Raw genomic sequence first — 20,161 nt, 5'->3', positions numbered from 1 at the left:
AGAGGGAGAGACAGAAAGAAGGAAAGATGGAGCGCGTTGTGGATCGAGAGTTAACGGAGATATAGTTTAAGTATACAAGAACTGGATGTGAATGTGAGGACAAGTGCCAAGAGGCAGCTGAGGCCTTTCTCCAGCGTGTCCTCAGGAAGACCTTGTTTTGTCTGGAGGTGAGGAATTACTGAGGTGGATCACATTCAGAGCACAGAGAAGTGTCAAGACGCTGAGCAGTCAAGAGACAAGAAGGACAACTTCTCCATTAAGACACCAAAACTTTATACAAAAGAACACAAAAGCCAGGCTGGACAAAGAAAAAAAAAACATAATCCACTGAACAAAAAAGAGAGAAAGAGAGAGGGACAGAAGAGAAAGAGAGAGAGAGAGAGAGAGAGAGAGAGTGTTCAGGTTTGTATAAAAGTAAAGGCCCGTTTAGTGAGTCACTTTGTTCAAAAGGCAAGCTTTCAGGGTCTCTACCGTCTGGAAAAGCAGGGGGAAAAAACGCCTTCCCAAGGAGACACACGAGGGGACTAAAGCAAGACAGGAGAGGATAGAGAGAGAGAGAGAGAGAGAGAGAGAGAGAGAGAGAGCGAGGGAGAATGAGTCAAATGCATTCAAGGACATATCCACAAAAAAAAAAAAAAACAATGTACGAGAACCGGTGTAATTTATCCAGCCTACTGTGGCTGAGCCTTTGACCCTAGGCCATCATTTTCTTCCCTTTTTTCCCCGTTTTTTGCGACGGAAGACTAACCTCTGATTACCCAGCCTTTTTCTCTGACATACCCCAGAGATGGTTCAAGGTGGGGAGGAAAAAAAAACTGCAAACAGAAAAACAAAGGGCATTTGTCAACTTTTAAATGAAACTGTGACAACGGCGAATCTGACATTCGCTACGCGTGAGGCAGAGTAAAGAAAAGAGAGAGAGAGCTTTACACAGCTACACAAATAAATAACCGCAGAAACGATTCATCAGTCCTCCACCTTTGATTCTGTCTCTCACAAGTCAACACAGAGAATGGGAAAAAAGACATTTAACTTAATTGATCTAAATTGGAGGTTCAGAGGATGAAGGCAAAAGCCATTTTGAAGACCAGTTTATCTGGTCCAATAATCTTTTTCCTTGCCTGGTGTGTTAAGCTTTTCAGGGGAGATCTCTTTAAGTCTTTCAGTTATTTCCTCTCACTCCTATATTTCTCCTGACTGGTCATTCTCTCTCCCTCTCTCTGATCCTCTAACCCTTTCTTACTCACAGCATCTTTATCCTCTCTATCCCTCATATCTCTCTCTCTCTCTCTCTCTCTCTCTCTCTCTGGTCATGACACATTGGTTGCGTTAAGTGAAAGCCAGATGCCTGAATGTTGGACTGAGCTTTAGGGAGTGTTGGCCTCTGAAAGCTCAGGCACTAATAATGGCGTTGTTTACTTCATTTAGCTACCCCATTAGGTCAACCCCTGCATTTTCCGACCACTCAGGGGAGGTGACCCCCATCCATACGACCCCTTCTAGAGACAAGACATCAGCCAATCAAAAGGCAGCAGCCCACTCTCTCTCTCCCATAATTCAATTTCCCATCGAACCATCACAAAAAGAGATGCTTCGCAAGAGAGAGAGAGAGAGAGAGAGAGAGAGAGGGAAAGAGAGAGGGAAAGAGAGGGAGACCTTTCTCAGTCATCCCAGTGATGGGAGGAGGAGTGAATCCAATACCGTTTATTTTTAATTGCGTTTTTAAGCCACAAGTACGACTCCCCGTGGGTAGGAGAAGAGCGACCATAGTGTTAGCTACCGCAGCTCTGCTAATGAGCGCTGTCCCATAAGTGTTGGGAGGCTAAGACATTACAGGCAGCTAATGACCCATGTGTAACGGGAAAGAATCGACAGGCCTCAAACACAGCCATATCAACACACTACCAGGAAGGAGAACAAGAAAAATAAAAACCAAAAGAATCATCTGGAAAAAAATCATAATAAATAAATGAATAAATAGAAGAAACACAGCATCTCAACGGATGCCAGGTCATTGTATTGCCTCAGGTCCTGACGCGTTGAACTGCGCGAAAATAAATTATCACAATTTTACCACCCTGATCCGCCATGATAGCCTCAGATTTTTACTAATGCTAGCTTACACTGAACTGAAAAACAACCTAAAGATGACTTTTATCACCTACTTCCCATGCTGGGCTTAAAGCAACTGACATCTCCTACCTACATGTCATATATAAATTTTTCACGTCGCTCCCGTTGGTTGACTTCATTCATCTGCAGGGGAGCTGAGTTCAGCTGACGTCTGTTATGAAGCATCTTCTCTCTACCGGGTCCTAAATATGTCACAGAGTCTCTGCACTCTCTATCTGTCTATCTGGAATTACTGTCACCCAGTCATACACAAGCATACACACACACACACACACACAAACACATAATACACACACAAAAAAACACAACACACACACACACATGCACACAAGACACACACACACACACACAGTGCTCTGAGACATCCTCAAACGCACAGCACTCTACGACATCTGCTGCCACCAATATTATAACACCACCTGTAATTTTGATCTGGGCTCTGGCAGCCAAATGTGTTTAGCTTTTTAAAGATGGAATCATAAAACGACACTACACCACTCTAATTACTTTACTGAAATCACTTCATCGCGTTAATCTCTCTCTCTAAAACATAACACTCAGGAAACTTACTCACTTATAACCCAGAATGAAAAAGTCCTGCTTGACCTTCCTCTTCCCGGGGACCACTGGGGCACCCACTCACCCACCCTACACATCAGAACCTGTCCTCTAATCAAGTTTATGATGGTGTGATTTAAGTTAAGGGATCAGTGTCCAGAGAAGGTAGATGAAGATACAAGACATACTTTAAAAAAATCATTTTAGTCTACCTGCTTTTTGAGTTCGCTCAGCAGACAGTGAAAATTCATATGTGTATTTGATTTCATTACCTTAAAGATAATAAAATGGGATTCTGTCCTCTTGTTTTGGATCATTTAGAATCTGACAGGCCTGGTTCTCCATGCCAACTCTCTGTCCCTTATCCCCCTAACTTCATTCTCCAAGAAGCGATCCACACATAACTTCAGCTTAGAAATCTCACTGCAAGCAGCTGCACCCCCTGTTAAAATCTCTTCTCTTCTCTTCTCTCCTGTTCAGTGTAAGACTTGCTGACCACTGCCCACAACCACTACTTACACTCTCAAAAACATCTCTCTTGAGCTATTCATAAAGTGCTGTGCTTACACACCTGACAAAACACTGGAGTTATGGGCACATCCCGCAAGACAAGATTTAATGAGTGTTCCTTTTCAAAGTGGAAGGGTCATTTTTCATAAGACTATTTGACGTTAACAGCGTGCGTCCTCGTCATGCTGTCCTGATAATGCTCCAAAGGAGAGTTCTGGTGGAGTTTTATTTGTCTGTTATTCTGTGGTGTGTGAATTATTTCCACAGGTTGGGCCTGACACGTTAGCACGCTAAAACCCACAGTCCATCCTACTCTTGATTATGTTTCACCTTCTATTCTTTCCTGACAATTGCCAATAAATCATTTCTTCAGCTGGCAAGGATATGGAGTGAGAAAGAAAGAGAGAGAGAGAGAGACAGAGAGTGAGAGAGAGAGAGAGAGAGAGAGAGAGAGAGGGAGCAGAGTGCAAAGGAGGAGAAAAGATAATAATAAAAGAGCGGGAGAGAGCGCGCGTGTGAACGTTGCCTTCGTCTGTCTCTTCCCCCTCTCCCAGGGGAACAGTGAAAAAACTAATTCTCACCGTTCCCATCGGGCAAAATGAAACGCTGTGTGTGTCACTCTGTCATCGTATCAATTACTCACACAGTTACGACCGCGCTGTGGAAGGAATTACATTAAAGGGGGGGGGGGGATTTTTCCTCCACTCCATCACCCCCCCCCCCCCCCCCCCCCCTCCACTAACGATCAGTACCACACAACATTTTTCAATTAACCGAGACGAAGACCATCGTTGTGTAGCGCTCTGCTCTTTCCGAATGCGTGCGTGATTTCCCTGCGCACCTTTGGCGTCCAGTAGCGAGAGCGATGCAATTTAAAGCACACTCAGAATGAAGTGAGAGAATTTCCCTATCGCAGAACAACTGCATTAGCATGAGGGGAAGTCACGGTGGTTTGGAAATGAAACACCGACGAGGAGTGGAATGGCTGTGGAAAATAAGTGCATTGCAAAATGCACTTCCTCTTCAAGAGATGTCAACTGGAGCATTCGCCACAGATTGGGCAATTATACTCTCTGCCATAAAAAAAAAAAAAAAACCCCAAAAAAAAACACAAGCCTGAGTTTGAGGAAAAATCGTTATGTACCAAAGTGGGCAGAAATATGGTAGGTTGGGTAGTGTGAACACGAGTTTTTCTTTTTTGATGTGCATGTATGGTTTATGCATGGAGGACAGTCAACAAGCGAGAAGGGGACAGATACATTCATACTTGTGTTATGTCCTTTTCTATGTATGTGCATATATATAAATATATATATACGTGAGCATTTGCCATTTTGCACACACTATTATCATACTGCATGATAATGTATCTGAGTTGATAATGCGATAAAGTTAATCATATCAAAAGGCCTCCAGTGTTACTGTAACATTCAAGGGTTCATACACATTTTTACCAATAAATTTCCATGACTTTTCCATGCCTTTGAGGCAAAATTTCATGACCATACATTCTCTGAAATGTCTGTGTATACATGAAAAATAAGGATAAAAATCCATGTAAAAATTTACCACAGCATATGTTAACTAGAATGAATGACATGACTAAATCGCCATATTCCTCGCATTGCGCGAATTTACATTTCTTTAAGTACAATCTGCGACTCAGGTCGGAGGCTGACGTTACCCCACGCAGAGAACAAAGTAAAGTGACGTGACTGATCTGCCCGAATATTGAAGTACTGTTTAACCATTATAGATTTTTCTCCGTTGATCTTAACTGTACCATATTCTATGATTAGTATGGGTGCTTGGTTGCGGTTTTAAGGTTATTGCTACTGTAATACAAGAAATTTAGATGTCAAAGTGGCCTACTTTTATTATCATTTAAAATAAACAATTTTGCCAGTAAACACATTTGCACTTTTTTGAATTTCGCTAACAGAAGCCTCGTGCTGCTCTCCACCAAGGTGTCATAAATTCGCGTATGAGCTAGGAATAACGTTTCTTTGTGATTCTCAGTCCTGGACCAAAAAAAAAAAGCCCCAAAAACCCTGGTTTGGAAGCATTTTAAGCTCACTGATGATAATGGGGAAAAAAGCGGAGTGCCAGATCAAATCCGTGTATCATCACTCAACAACAAATCCGGGAAACCATCCGAAAAGTGTAAATTTACTTCTGAATTCGTAAAATGGCTATCTTAGCAAATTAAGGTCTACAATAAATTTAGTTTAGCCTACTGCGCAGATAATCGCTGTATTATTTGTGAATAAAGGTGCTCCCTAAGCTATGGAAGTAATGCCAACCGTCGACACCGCAAAGACAGTGAACTCTGGATCAAATGATGCAAATAATGTCTATTAAAGAGTGTCAAACTTAAAAAAGGTGTGACTTGCAGTCTCATATTCATCATCTGTTTATTCATATTATTGAGTTATAAGTAGAGTATTCCGAAACAACAGACTAAAACGATGGCGTCACATCACAGACATTCGAAGTTTCGCTCAAAAAGGGTTGGCCAAAATTCGATTGGCAAAAAAGTGGAATTCGATACAGCCCTACTAAACCACGTATACTCTGTAAAACAGGTATCTGTGAAGCAAATTTCCATGACTTTTCCAAAACTGTCTGAGTTTATTTATTTTTCCAGAACTTTTCCAGGCCTCAAAATTGCTATTTTCAAATTCCATGACTTTTCCAGATTTTTCATGCCCGTAAGAACCTTGAACATCCCAGAAGCTTCTAAGAGCTAACAATATTCAGTGTACATTCCTCCATTAAGGGTTCAAGGAGCAGGTCAAATTCAGTATGAGGAGCATGAGAAGACCATGGACCAACCAGAGGCTTGATTGCTATTTATGTGTGTACACAACACACACATACACACATACACACACAAAACATCTACTACACAAGGCAGACTTCTGCTTTCCCTGAAGAGCAGATAGGAGTGATTTAAAGCAGTAAGGCCTCTTCTACCTTTAGAGGAGACTTACAAGAGCCCATTGCTCTCTAGCAGCTTTAATGATCCACACGTAACCAAAGTCTGAATATAACCCACACCGAGGCAATGTGAGCTCCACAAATCATTGATACAAACAACTGATGAATCCTTTAAACATAGTCCACCCCTGAATGCCTATACATTGAGCCAGAAAGTGCAAGGGAACACTTTTCACTGTGTTACTCTTGTGTTGGTCAGCAGAAGAGATGGTTTTGGGTAGTTTGATGGGTCATAGGGTTATGAATGAAAATCCATCAGCACACGTCAGTGGTGCAGAACAGGGAAAGCTAAATATACCTTACAAAACATACCAAACATAGCTGACTAGTTGTTGTTTTCTAATCCAGGCTTGTTATCTGTTGTGAATGAGGAGGAAAACCAGTGTTCATCAATGCTCTTTATTAAGACCCCATACAGGGACAGTGATTTGCAGGTGGATCCTGTCACAGATGTTTTTGTCAATAGCATATCAATAGGTCATCATTATTCACAGGTGGAAAGTAATGAGAGAGTGAGAGAGAGAGAAAGAGAGGGAATCCTAGAAAGTGCAAAAGAGAACAAGAGAGAGTAAAAGAGAGAAGAAAAACATTTTGTTTGTTTGTTTGTCTGTTTGTTTTCTTTGATAAGCACAAGTAAAGAGTCAACACAGACCTATAGATCCAGGCCAGGTGAATTAGAATTAACGAGATAATAGGCAATAATATCGATAAGGACACACTAACACACGACAGTTCACAGCATTGCTGGTGGGGAAAAAATCATAATAGTAATAATAGTAGTTGTAATAATTATGGCACGTTGTTTTTTATGTTTAATTTGAAAATCTAAAAGATAAAAAAATAGGCTATAAAAGCTTGATTTAAACAGAAATTATTCTGACATATCCTTACGGTAGCCTGACATTATATGACGGCAATTCAAATAGGCCGCAATTAAAATCTTGCATCATAGGTAGCTGTCTTTTATTGATTTTTAAATGCTCAAAAATATATTCCTGTGAGTCTGTTGCATTTGACTGTGTTAATGTGGTCGAAATCATCACTGAAACTCATGCCAGTGGATTTTCTGATCACCAGATAGTCCATATGAAAAAAAAAGGGGGGGGGGGGGGGGGGGGCGAATAGTCGAATCTTCGTATTGAACAACCAAATCCGATTCGACCAAGAAAATTCAGAGTCAGGCACAGCCCTAGTAACAATAACAGAAAGTAGAGAGGGAAAGAGACTGATTCTGAGAGAAAGTCGGAGAGAAGGAATGATGAAGCAAAGACATTACAGGGAGCTTGTACACACCGAAGGATGAATAAAAATGAACTAACACCAACCCACATTGACTGTGGAAATAGCAAATGACTCAAAGAGACTGATAAACAGGGACTGCTAAGTATATCTATTACAGGATTTGATCCAAAGACACCCCAACGCAATGCAAAATAAGGAATGAAACGCCCACCAGACTGGTGGATATGACATAATGGTCACTGGAGATGTATGAAATGACATCAGCTGGGGATGTAATCTTGTGTCTTTGTTTTTTAAATTCATTTCAAGGCCAGCTGAATAAAAAAGATGGGAAAAAAGGGGACAAAAATGTCAAGAGTGGTCCAGCTGAGGAGTCATTTCCATTTAAATAGTGTCTTCCTCACACACGCAGCTAATTCAGAATCTTTATCATCCTGTTTGGTGACAGGACTAGCCATCCTACTGCTACACTACTGGGGTAAGGTTTTTTTTGGGTGGTTTGGCTATTTTTTTTTTTTGGCTTGGGTTGTTTTTTTTTTTGCAAAAGAGGAGGTGAATTCTGGCACAAACATGAAGTGCACATATTTTTGTCCTCGATGCCAGGTGGATTAAGGGTGTGTGTGTGTATGTGTGTGTGTGTGTGTGTGTGTGTGTGTGTGTACATGAACATTGAGAGAGCAACCCACTTTGAGCAGCTTTTCACACATGTACCTTGTGGAAACTTACAAGTTCAACAGTCCAGAGATTTTGGTGTTTTGGTTGTTTTTGTAATGTTTGCCAAAAGAAAGTGTTTTTAAAGATTTCATCGTGCATGTACAAAAAGCAGCTACAAAAAAGTTTTAAACAGGGCTGTTGTACCTATTCCCTTCTGATAATACACACTGGCCTGGAGGAACACTGATCCAGGTACTTACTCATAATTTGTAAGTTTTGAGTTTTAAACTGACAAATGTGAGTTTATTTGAAGATGCTTGGAACACTCATATTATACAATAGAGGGAGTAAAAGAAAAGACAAAAGAGAAAGAGCAATCTTGGTAAAATCATAGTTTATGTCCACAACACAAAACTTAACTAATTTGATGTCATATTTCTGCATCATATTTCTGCAAGAAATCTTTTTTTTTTTTCACAGACTCCCTCAACTATCTCACAGACACCAGCTTCTAAATCAGGGGTTAATTGGGAAAACTACTCTATAAGATCTTATTATGTCTGAAAATTCTGCATTAGCAATTCACACCAAGTGTAAGCTGACTGGATCCAAAACTGACTGGAACAAAATTTTTTAAAATGAGCATAAAGTAAGTGTGTGTGTGTGTGTGTGTGTGTGTGTGTGTGTGTGTGTAAATGTGATGTGCATTTCTGGGAGGGTGTGTGCGTGCACATGTGTGACTATGCATGTGTGTGTGTGTGTGTGTGTGTGTGTAAAGGAATGAGCATGCTTTAACTCATCAAATAGATAAGTCTTCTCTGGGCCGGGCCAGGCCAGGGAGAAAAGGTCTTGATAGGGTCACGCTGCTGATCTCTTCTTAAGCCAGGAGAAGCCCATTTCTCCTTTAAACGCACTAACGGGGCACACACTTCTGTTTAAACAGGGCTTCCACTAAACCCCTATTCCCAATGACTTAATTTCATATTGCTCAGGACCAAGGGCCAAAACAAACACAATCAAGCAGAGGTACAGCCACGGCCCATTTGGGAATGAAAGACAGCCTTCCTGTTAAACATGGCCAAATCCGTGTCTAGGCACAGCCTCTGACTCATCAGCTATCGCACCGCCACAAAACACTTCTTTGTTTCTCTTAAGCAACAGCTACCCTCTCTTTCTCTGAGTGTGCTGGCACACGGGGGGAGCGTAACATGCTCCTCTTTTAACATGCTCCTGATGATAGTTATTTCTTGTCTTTGTGAAGTTAATGGTCTTTCTGCTCTGTTATTCTACAAAAGCCTGCTTCATCCAAGTCCTCTTAGGTTTCCACAGAAATTTCTCTGGACCTTCTTACCTTGCACTGTGTGGATTGTGTCAAAAGCTTCTGATAAACTAATAGATTCCTGTTAATTTAAACTTTGGGGGAAATTTCTGATGCCAATAAAAGAGCTTGGATCAGGCCTCTACAATCATCTCCCCAAATCTTAGCAAAACAGAACAAGCTTACAAACCTCAGATTATGAGATCTAGAATTTGTGTTTACTTTGTGGTGCCACCAAATTATAGGTTGCCAACCACACACACACACAAACACACACACACACATACACACACACACACAGACTGGTGACAAAAAGACCTCAGTGATTAATCCACAGTGTGCAAGGGAGAGAGAAAAACAAAGAGATCTTTTTTTTTTCATTAAATGAATTGTATATGTGACTAGTAACTGTATATAATCTAAATTTGTAAATCACCCAAGGTAAATTAAAACAGCCTCTGGTTATGGAGTGTTGTATAGAAGCAGAATTTTCATTGTGCACTTAGTGGGATGGAAGGAAAATTCATGAATCAATAACTGTAATAAAACTAGGAGAGAAAAGCAACATAGACAAAGTTCTATCATAATGATACGTATTTTGGTAACTGGCAATTTCAGAGTTATGAGTTCTCAACCTGCATTTGTGAACATAACACAATGGTGCGTTTAATTCATCTTAATTAATATGACAGCCTCACTATAAACTCTGCTCCCACGTTCACAGAAGAGAAGGAAAAAAGGACAAATTCATGCATTCGTAACAAACCTCATTCATCACAGCTGAAGTGAAACTCTTTCATTGGGTGGTCCAGTAAGCATTTCTGTGTTTGTATCATTATGTTCAACCAACACATTATTAATAATAATTCACAAAGAGGGGGAAAAAAAGAAAGAGACAATAGGGGGAGAGGTTGTGGTGATGGTCGAGGGTGGTAACAAGTCCTATTTCCACAAGTAACGAGTCCAGACTTTTCCCTGGACCTCAGTGATTAAAAACAGAACAAACACGCACAAAGAAAACAAGTGTATCATGAGACGGTTTACCCTCTGTTTCCTCCTAATGATTCCTTCAGCAGAGTTTTTAATATAGAGCTCAAATTCCAAGATATAAGTTCACAGAGGTTTCACTGCTAGTTGAGACAAAGTCAAGCCAAGCGAGAAGAAAGATGCTTTCGCTTGGCAGAAGAAGAATCAGGCCATTTAACCCCAGCTGGCGGCCAAGGCTTGTTGACAAGGGGATAAACTTGTTTGTGTATGGAGACTAGTCCCAGCATGCCACGAACAAACAGCCCTAACAGGACAACATCAGAGAGAGAGAGAGAGAGAGAGAGAGAGAGAGAGAGAGAGAGAAAGAGAGAAATTCCATTTTCAAGCTTTGCCCAGAAGGACGCCCCTAAATAATACATCTGAATCTTTCAGCTTCTTGGGATTCCTGTGAGAGTTTGGGAGGAAGAAGTGTTGGAAAAACTCAACTTCAACCCGAAAAAGAGGAGAAGACCTCAATATGTGGCACTGCAGTGAGGAGGAGGTTGGGGTCGGAAGAGAGGTTCCAGCACGGAGAACCTTTCTCAAAGTGCCTGAGGAGACGTCTGTAATCACATAGCTCGCCGTTCCCTCCTTTTCCTCTCCCAAGAGTATATTACACAGAATTTACTTTTGTCTTTAGTCTCTTTCTCCAAAAAAGTAAAAAAGCAATTTACATTTCATTGTGTGTCTTGAGGGAGTGATATCAGCTATAATATCTTCCTTCACCTTAACTTGAAAGATGTAGCTGAGAGTGCTTGTTGATAATACCAATGGTGTCGTTAGGTCCGATCAGTTGGGGCTATAGCTTCGAACATTTTAAGCCTAGTCCCCAATATTTTCACCCTGAAAAAGGAGGTGTTTATAGCAAAACAACAGACTGTGTAACAGAGCGGAATTTGACTTGCAGCTTCTGAAGGAGGGGGGAGTAATCAAGCGCTGCACAGTGCACACAGAGTTGGAAGACGCACGTGCCCAAACGAAAAGCTTCAGTTTTCTTAGCCCCAGACTTAGCCCCTGATCTTTTCAATAGCTAGAATCGCCCCTGGATAATACAATAGCTTTTTTTATTTATATAAATTCATATCTCACCTTTACCTGCCCAGTTTATTATCTTTCAGACAGTTCTGAAAGATAATTCATATTTAAGCCACACTTACATTCAAATCTATAAATGCCAATCACAGAAAAAATCCATGCCAAATTACAGTTAAAGAGAAATCTACGGAGTAAGCGTCTTTGTGGCTCCGTGTTTTGAGGGAATGCACATTTTTGGCTGCATCAAAAACTGAATATCAAAGGGCCGCCTGAATGATTTCTGTTTGCCTTAGAGTCCTTCTGAAATGATTTTCTCAGCAATGTGTACCGTGTATGTATATATATATATATATATATATATATATATATACACACACACACACACACACACACACGCACGCACGCACGCACACAGTACACATTTTTCTGAGCGTCTATGTCTACATGCTGCAGGAGTGGTGAGGAAACACGCATATTGATGCAAATTTAAATCGCTTTCAGACCTGTTCATGGAGAGGAGCATCTGAAGAGATATGTAGTGTCATTCTGAGGGGAGTCAAATTCAAATAATCATTACTCAATAAAGTGTGCTCCTTAATTGCACTACTGACTGCAGGGCCAGATTCAAATCAATATCTGCAAGGCAGGATTGATAGAGTTTGTGAACTCAAGGCAGCGAGGAGGCCTGGGAGGGTTTTTTTTTTTTGGTTCCCTTTACATCTGAAAGCACTTTGGCCTATACAACCACCCCCTAAAGAGCTTTCGTCATCGCCAGAATGTTTATCAAGGGATCCATCGTCAAACCAAGCCCAGAGGCTTCCGTAAAACAAATGACGTCAATTAGCGAAGGGCATTTATCCAATCAAACGTCTCGCCACGTTAGCAGAATGGAGAAAATTCCAGAACAAATGGCGCTTCACCCAGGGCCTGAATGTGTTGAACTGCTGACCTTTGTGCGGCTTGAGGTTTGCTATTCATTTTAAGAGAGGCAATCGGCAGCCTGTTTAATTGAAATTGCTTTCGATAAAAGGCGCTAACATTGCAAACGTGGGAGTGCGAGGTCGTTTATCGCACCTTTTTTTCTGTGTGATCAGCAACATTGTGACCGGTCACTGAAAGTTTCCACACTAACCGCGATAATTAGACTGCTTCCTTGCCTTTCATGCACACCTCATTGGAGAACATCAAACTGACTAGCCATGAACAACCTCGTTTCAAAGTCAAACGCAAGACAACCACACAAGAAACAAGGCCTCTCCAGGCATACAGATAGTATCCCAGCAGTTTTGTTTAGTTTTTGAGGGGTTAACAAATGGTTCAAATCCACTGTGTCTGCACATTTGTGTATACTGGTCTGTTCTTGGTTGTGCAGTGGCTTGGTTAATTGCTTTTTTTAACTGAGCTGAAGAGATGGTACACGCTAGCAACAGCTCTGAGTTCACAACATGTTAAGACACGTGAAGCAATTACAGTCAGTCATGACTGCTACAGCTGGAAAAGACTGTATGTGTAGAAGCTGAAGCTGCTTTCGTAAAAAAAAAAAAAAAAAAAAAAAAAAAAGCTAAACCGAAGTCAGTCAGCCCTGCCAAGCAGGAAACAAATTCAGAGCCGAAGTCAGATTAGCGTCTCTACAACTTCCTCCATCACTGCGGGAATAGCTTTTTCTCCAGCATTGCTTCATTTTATTTGCCGCCAAAAAGCTGTACTCCATAACCTAGCCAAAAGTCAGCCTCTGGAGCTCCCTGCTCGACTCATTACATGCTCTCTAAACACCAGAGTGTCCGTAAGGAAATATGGGAGAAAAATGCGTGTGGAAAACCATAAGAAATCATATAAAAACAGCTCAAGCGCTGCTCAAAGTGACAATGAAAAACAGACCAAACTAAATCCACTTACTTATTCCCTGGATACAAGACTCAACCAAGGAAAAACCAGAGACTTTGCTTCACAATGTAACTCGTACAAAAAAAAAAAAAAAAAGAAAAGAAAAAAACTCCTTGCATACAAATCCACCACCTGATGCCAATTTATCTTAGGACTTCGTCTGATGTTATTTTACCCCTGATTATATTTCAGTCCAATTTTAATGAAGCTCAGAGACAGGTTGCCAGGGTGGTTTCTCTCGTGTTGTAATGTTTCTGTTTGAGGGAAATCACCTCTTTGGTCCTCACACTACATCAGGCAATCCTCTACTTCTAGAATCTTATCTGACAATTCCTTCGAGACATGGACCAGCAATTTGTCTTTGAGGAGCTGAAGAGAAGATGCGGTTCCTACCCTCTGTTCTTCCACCCTCGTCTGACTGTTAACCTGCAGCAGCAGACTCAGGTGGTTGATTGAGACTACCTCTCCACTTAACAATGGTGTTACAGACTTCCCTCAGGCAATTAGAGACACCGGTGATATACAGATATAAGAGAAAAACTCTACTGCAACTCAACCGTGTCGACACACTGAACTTTAACATGCGGCTAACGCAAAGCTCTCATCTAACGAGACAGAAGGAAGATTTCAAGATTCATACTTACCATGTATTTCTATGATGTGAGAATGTAGTACAAGGATATGTTAAATCTTATCCGGCATTGTGGATATTGGGGGCTAGTGGATATTGCGGGCTCCTACACACTCATATATACTGCCCTATAATTCAATAAAATTGCAATAAAACCATCTTAGGGACCGTCTCTAACAACGATGAAAAGCATAATGAATAATGAATACATGATAAATACATCATAAAGTGCATAACAGCATAATACATCAAACTAGTGCTTGTCAAACACTGCTGTCTACTGAGGTCAGTATCAGGTATCTTCAATTTGAGACAGACAGAATCCATGAACCCACTATTACATCAGATGTGAAAAGAAATGACACTTTATTCACAGTGGCCTGGGAAAATATAATTTATTCTTGTCATGTGGACCTTTTCCACTCGGAGCGACCCAAATCACGTGACCAATAAACTGTGGATGCTATCAAGCCCCTCTGCCGTGCTTCATACAACAGCAGTCAAAACGTTGGTTAAGGAATGTTTGATTGACTGAGTGTTTTATGAGTGAAGTCTGAGGCCCATCACAAAATGTTAGACACAGATCTGAGCAAAGGAACCTACGTGGCAAGCCTTTAATGTGAAAGGACAGATGACGAAGGAGAACAGATCTGTTCGTCACTCCTTTAAAATCTCCCCCGACACACAACGGGCCAAAAACATACTCGCCCAGACTTCATTAAGGAGAGCAGGAAGACACATACACAGAAAGAGAGAGAGAGAGAGAGAGAGAGAGAGAGAGAGAGAGAGAGACAGAAAGGGCAGGAGGAGACAGAGAGAGAAAAACACTCATTATGCGTTTTAGACACGTGAAACAAACGACACAGACACACCACCATGATGATTAACTTCATTTGCAACCTCTGTGTTGGTTTATTTCACTGTTATTTAGCAGAGAATCATGGGGGAAAAAATGATCAATGCGTTATTTCAGAGCAGTGGCGTGACATTTGTAAGAAATAAATTACACCGCCAGCTCATGAAAAAAAAAAAAAAACAAACAAAAAAATACAAATATAAACACAAGGCAATGTCTCGAGAGAGAAGTGCCTTGGGCGTTTCCATAATGCGTTTGCTCGCTTCGCATATCGGAAGACGTGTGATTGGCTGTATTCCTCCTCACCTTCCCACCACCCACCGCACCCCCCCCCCTTCTCGCCTGTGAGTTCTGTATCATTTTTAATGTAATTTTTTTTTGTCTCTCTTTGATGCACTGTGGGGTGAAAATAAACTGCAGTCTTCTAAAAAAAAAAAAAAAAAAAAGGATAAAGGTAAGACAATGCCGGAGGGCAGGCATCCTGTTAATTTCAGAGAGGAGGCCAGCCATATCAACCGCAAACCTAAACCAACCTGTGCCCAGAAGCTCCACTCAAACTGGACGGGTCTTCACGTCTGGTTCCCGGATGCAGACCACTGGAACAGCGTACATTTGTTTTTGTCTCCGTTTTGAGTTTCAATTTTTTTCAGTCAAGGATTAATAGCAATCTACTGAATCTACAGAATGCCAGCTGAACGTACTGTCAAAAAATGGTCCCTATAGCCGAGTCTGAACCCAAAATGCACGGCTGTCAGAGCCAAATGAATACACTGCTGCAGAATCCATCATAGGAGAGCTCCTGTTGTACACATGGCAAAAAAGGTCATCACAGGCAGAGTGGTATGAGAGTGAGAAATTGCACTACTCCTTTAAGAGCAAGTAATCAGAATGTGTCTGCAGTGAGAGGGGAGACATTGTGTGTTGTATTTCCTCAGACCCAGAGCTTAGACATCTCACACAGAGTTCTTAGGCACCAGGGAAGCCTTCTGCTACCACCGTAGAACAAAAAAAAAAAAAAAAAAAAAAGAAAGAAAAGAAAACGATAAACGATAAACGAGACGGAGGAAAATGAATAATGGTAATAACTATGAGGGATTTCACAGTGAGGTTAGTCAGAAACCTGAGTTTGGAGGGGGGGAGGATTCAAATGAGAAAATGTTGTCGGGCTCCTGTTAAAATATATATAACCTTGCAAAATGTGGGCACTGGCATGCCTGTGGTTTGGTACGAGAGAAGATTTTTGAGTGATCCCCTTGGACGAGATGAGAGGCGGCAGGGTGATCTTCACTTCAAAAGCCTCACCACATCCAGGAAAAGGTCCACTCAGGAATGGGGGGAAAGGAAAAAAAAAAAAACTTCAAATTTTATTCATGGGGGGGTCACACTAGCCCACAGTCACCTCTGAATCTCAATCTGGAAATAAAACAGGTTTATATTGACTCTCAAGCCACTGGAAGAGAGATAGGATGTTTCTACTCTGATGGAAGAGCACTGACCAATGTAATGAAGCACAGAATACGTCCTGCCTCATTCCCAATATCCTCTTGCTATCTTTTTGTTTCCTGGCCGCAGACAATCTTTTTGCTACGTGCTTCCACATCCGTGTTCCGTATCTAGCGTTGCCTCGACACAGCTCTGTCTAATATGAATGTCATGACAACCAATAGGAAGGCAGGAGCACAGGGATCAGGAACAAATGAATGATCAGAACCCTGGACAGATACGTTCTGAAAGAGTCCAGCTACACGCATTCAGTGCCTTTATAGGAAACAGTTGTGATTGATAATTGGAAATGGACGTGTGGATGGACGACCACATGGGAGCGCGGATGGAGATGTGACGTGAATCCGTACGTGCGCATTCGCGCACACACACGTGCGCACACACACACGCACACACACACGCGTTAGGTGAGTGACATGCTGTATCAGTCTCTCTAGAAGTCTTGTTTATTTCTTTTAACTTTTATCAATTATGTTTTCTAAAAGGACCCCAGGCTACTATTTCTATGCAAATGCTGCAGTGCAGAGAGACATTGAGATGAAGGGTGTTCCAAAATACCAGAGGAAAAAAGAAAGAAAAGAAAAATAGAGCGATGAAAAAGCGGTAAACTCACCGGCACATTTGGTTCTGGTGATGAGAGCAGGCCCCGGTTGGCCCGTGCCCCCTTCTCCGGGTCGGGTCAGTAGCACTCGTATTTCGTACTCGGTGTCTGGGTCCAGGTGCCACAGTTTGTAGTTGGGGGAGTTGACGGCGTGGGTCTCCGTCCAGCTCCCAGACGTCATACGGTACTCCACCTCTTTCAGAATAATGGGACCGTCTCCGAATATGGAGTTTGCATTGAGCTGGATCAGAAGGTATGTCGGGCCAACGCCAAGCAACTGAGGTGGAGCAATGGGCCGAGGGGGTTCTAAAGAGAGAGAGAGAGAGAGAGAGGGAAGGAGGCAGAGAGAGGGAAGAAATGAGAGAGAGAGTGTTATTTCCTACAGCATTTACATTTAATGATGTAGTGTTCACATATTGTGCTTACAATAGGAAGAGTGATAGAGTGAGTCATAGAGAGAGTTGTGGAGTGAGTGAGCGAGAGAGAGACTGCGAAATAGAGTGAGAGAGTGACTGATATAGTGAGACAGCGTGATAGAGTGAGTGACAGAGAGAAAGAGTGACTGATAAAGTGAGAGACAGAGTTACAGAGTGAGTGATAGAGTGACTGAGGAAGAGGGTGATAGTGTGAGAAAGAGAGAGGCAGAGGTAATATTTTACTCTGAAAAGAAATAACAATATTCCCACAGAACAATGCTGAATAAATAGAAAATACTTAAGTCTCTACTCAAACTTACAAGGGAAAAATGGCAATCCCATTTTATGGAGAAACAATCTCAAAATTGCCTTTCAACAATTGAATCTTTTTGCTTTCTAACTCTGATAATTACCTCTGTCGTTTTTCAAATGAATAATTTAATTGGCCAAATTTCTGTCATAGCTGCACCCATTTGAACTCTCCAGGTTTGAGCAACAAGTCAAAGTTGGAAACGTGTGATTTAATTGGTCCCAAGTCACGGCAACAGTGCCAGACAACCACACACTCTTTCAGACGAACCAGCTGGCTTCACAGTCCCGCTCTCTGTGCGTGGACCTGAGTCAGAGAGGTTTTGGCAAACAGACCCCTGTCTGAGAACACTGCACAGACATCACAATATTAAACACACACACACACACACACACCAATATCCTGATATATATCTTCCTCTGCTTCCTTTTCTTTTCTTTCTTCAAAAAATGGGCTGCCATTTTCTTATCTTCCCACTTTGGAATTGGAAACATACTTGGGAACTCATTAATGTGTGTGTGTGTGTGTGTGTGTGTGTGTGTGTCTGTGCATCTGTGTTTGCATTAAACAGTCTGAGAAAAGTCATTTGGGGTTTAGTTTAGGGGCCCTTTTTGTAGTCAAAATCTGATCTGAGCACAAAATCGGTTTAAGTTGTTTGGAGGCAAGTGGGAACCATCTCACAGTGACATAAACACTTGGCGGAGTAGTAAACAAGTGTTTTTCCTTGACTTTTTTTGGTTGCTGTTGTTCTTTACATTCGGTATGTCAGGCAGATCTCCTATCCCTTAAACATTACAAAACAACTTGGCATTTCCTTTCAAAAACACATTTTCATATCAAAAAAACCCAAAATTTCCACCCAAGAACCACTCACTGGACAATCAAAAGGGCATGAACCATTTGTCTGAATCTGCATATGAAGTCAGGCGACTTCAGGCTTTCAACATGTGCAGACGAGCTGTACAAGAACAAATCTTCATCCGTAACGAGGCAGGCCAAGGCAGAGGTCAAAGACTTTAAAACACAGGGGGAAAGAGAACACAGCCCTCGGGAGCACTTTGTGTGTTGTTGATTCAGGGAAAGCTCCACAGAGGCCTTCAGCAGTGCTCTGACTGACAGCGGAGACTGGGAGCTGTGGTTTAGCGTTGACGGAGGCAGATGGAAACGCGGGTGAGGCTCCGCAGGCCGACACGTACTTTCCCACCCCAGATGCATGCCAGGCCGCTAATTTGTCACAGATAATTAAACAGCAGGGGTAGTACTCAAAGATCTCACGGACGGACACGCACACACACAGAGAACCACACACACACACAAGGGCACACACACACACGGACACACACACACACACACACACAGATATGCACACATGGGCACACACACACACACACACACACACACACACACACTAACTGACTGTTTGTGGCTTCGTCATCCTGTCTAGCACTCAAACATTTCATTTCCACTGTATGTTTACATCCTGTACTCCTCATGCACAGCTGACAGAAGAGCAAAAAAACGAAAGAGATCAAGTGGAAAGTAACTCACATATTGATATGTTATCCATTTCTGATATTCCTATACAATACAACTTACAATTAGCATTCTTTACATTTTCTGTTTACAGTAGGTTTCCATTTCCCTTAAATATTTAAGAATTACTCTGCACACTTCCACTATATAAATTCTTATGAATAATATAACTGACAGATTAACAAAGGAAAGAGAGATTTTCTTTCACCTCTGTGAGTCAAAAAAACTGTGCTTTTAGAGGTAATTGTTTTTCATTTCTCATTCAAGCCCCAATTCCTTGATTTAACTAATCAAATCCTCCCTTTAAAAATGGACAAAACCACCATACCAGTCTTCTATGACTACAAAGGTGGTGAATTTCAAATATGTACACACATAAAATTCAAACACACACACACACACACTCACACACACACACTGCCTGTGTCACACCCCATGCTCAGGGGGTCATTTTTATTGACACCTTTGGTCCATTTCCTAATGACTTGGCCTCCCAGATCCTATTGCATTGACAAGACTGTGTCTACACATGCAACTCAACTGTTACTGTTCTCAAAACATGACATTTCACAGAAATCCTCAGATGACAGAGGTTAAAGCAAAGTTAAAGTAATTCATCTCTGTCAGTTAGAAGCTATGAAAAATAAGACAGCTACACATTGGAGCTGAGTGATTATCCTTAATCTTCACTCTGAATTTTAAGTCTGTAAAAAAAAAAAAAGAGAGAGAGAGAGAGAGAAAGTATCATCTGAGATGTAAGCTCAGCTGGTCTGTCTACCACATGGAGGACTTGGCCAGTCAAAACAGGAGCTGAAGGATGCGCCTGCCGGGTTCCTTTGCCTTGCCTTTACACACCGATATCAGACTCATTCTCAGATTTGACTTAAACATGCCTGGACACTTAGTTCACATGACAGCCTTAAGTTCTGGTTGACAAATCATCTTCATTTG

The 20,161-nt window shown here is 41.6% G+C and overlaps 1 protein-coding gene across 1 annotated transcript in view; it reads right to left on the bottom strand.

The window, feature by feature from the left end:
* Nucleotides 1-20,161, bottom strand: part of ptprk (protein tyrosine phosphatase receptor type K) — a 124,999-nt gene that overhangs the window by 44,602 nt on the left and 60,236 nt on the right. The window contains exon 7 of the mRNA XM_030781213.1: nt 16,964-17,257. Coding sequence (XP_030637073.1) covers nt 16,964-17,257 — 294 coding nt within the window. The remainder of the gene's footprint in view (nt 1-16,963; nt 17,258-20,161) is intronic.

This window comes from Chanos chanos, chromosome 8 (assembly GCF_902362185.1).
Source record: "Chanos chanos chromosome 8, fChaCha1.1, whole genome shotgun sequence".
NCBI classification, from domain to species: domain Eukaryota; kingdom Metazoa; phylum Chordata; class Actinopteri; order Gonorynchiformes; family Chanidae; genus Chanos; species Chanos chanos.
The sequence above is the reverse complement of the archived record's forward strand: the minus strand, read 5'-3'. Positions and strand labels throughout refer to the sequence as shown.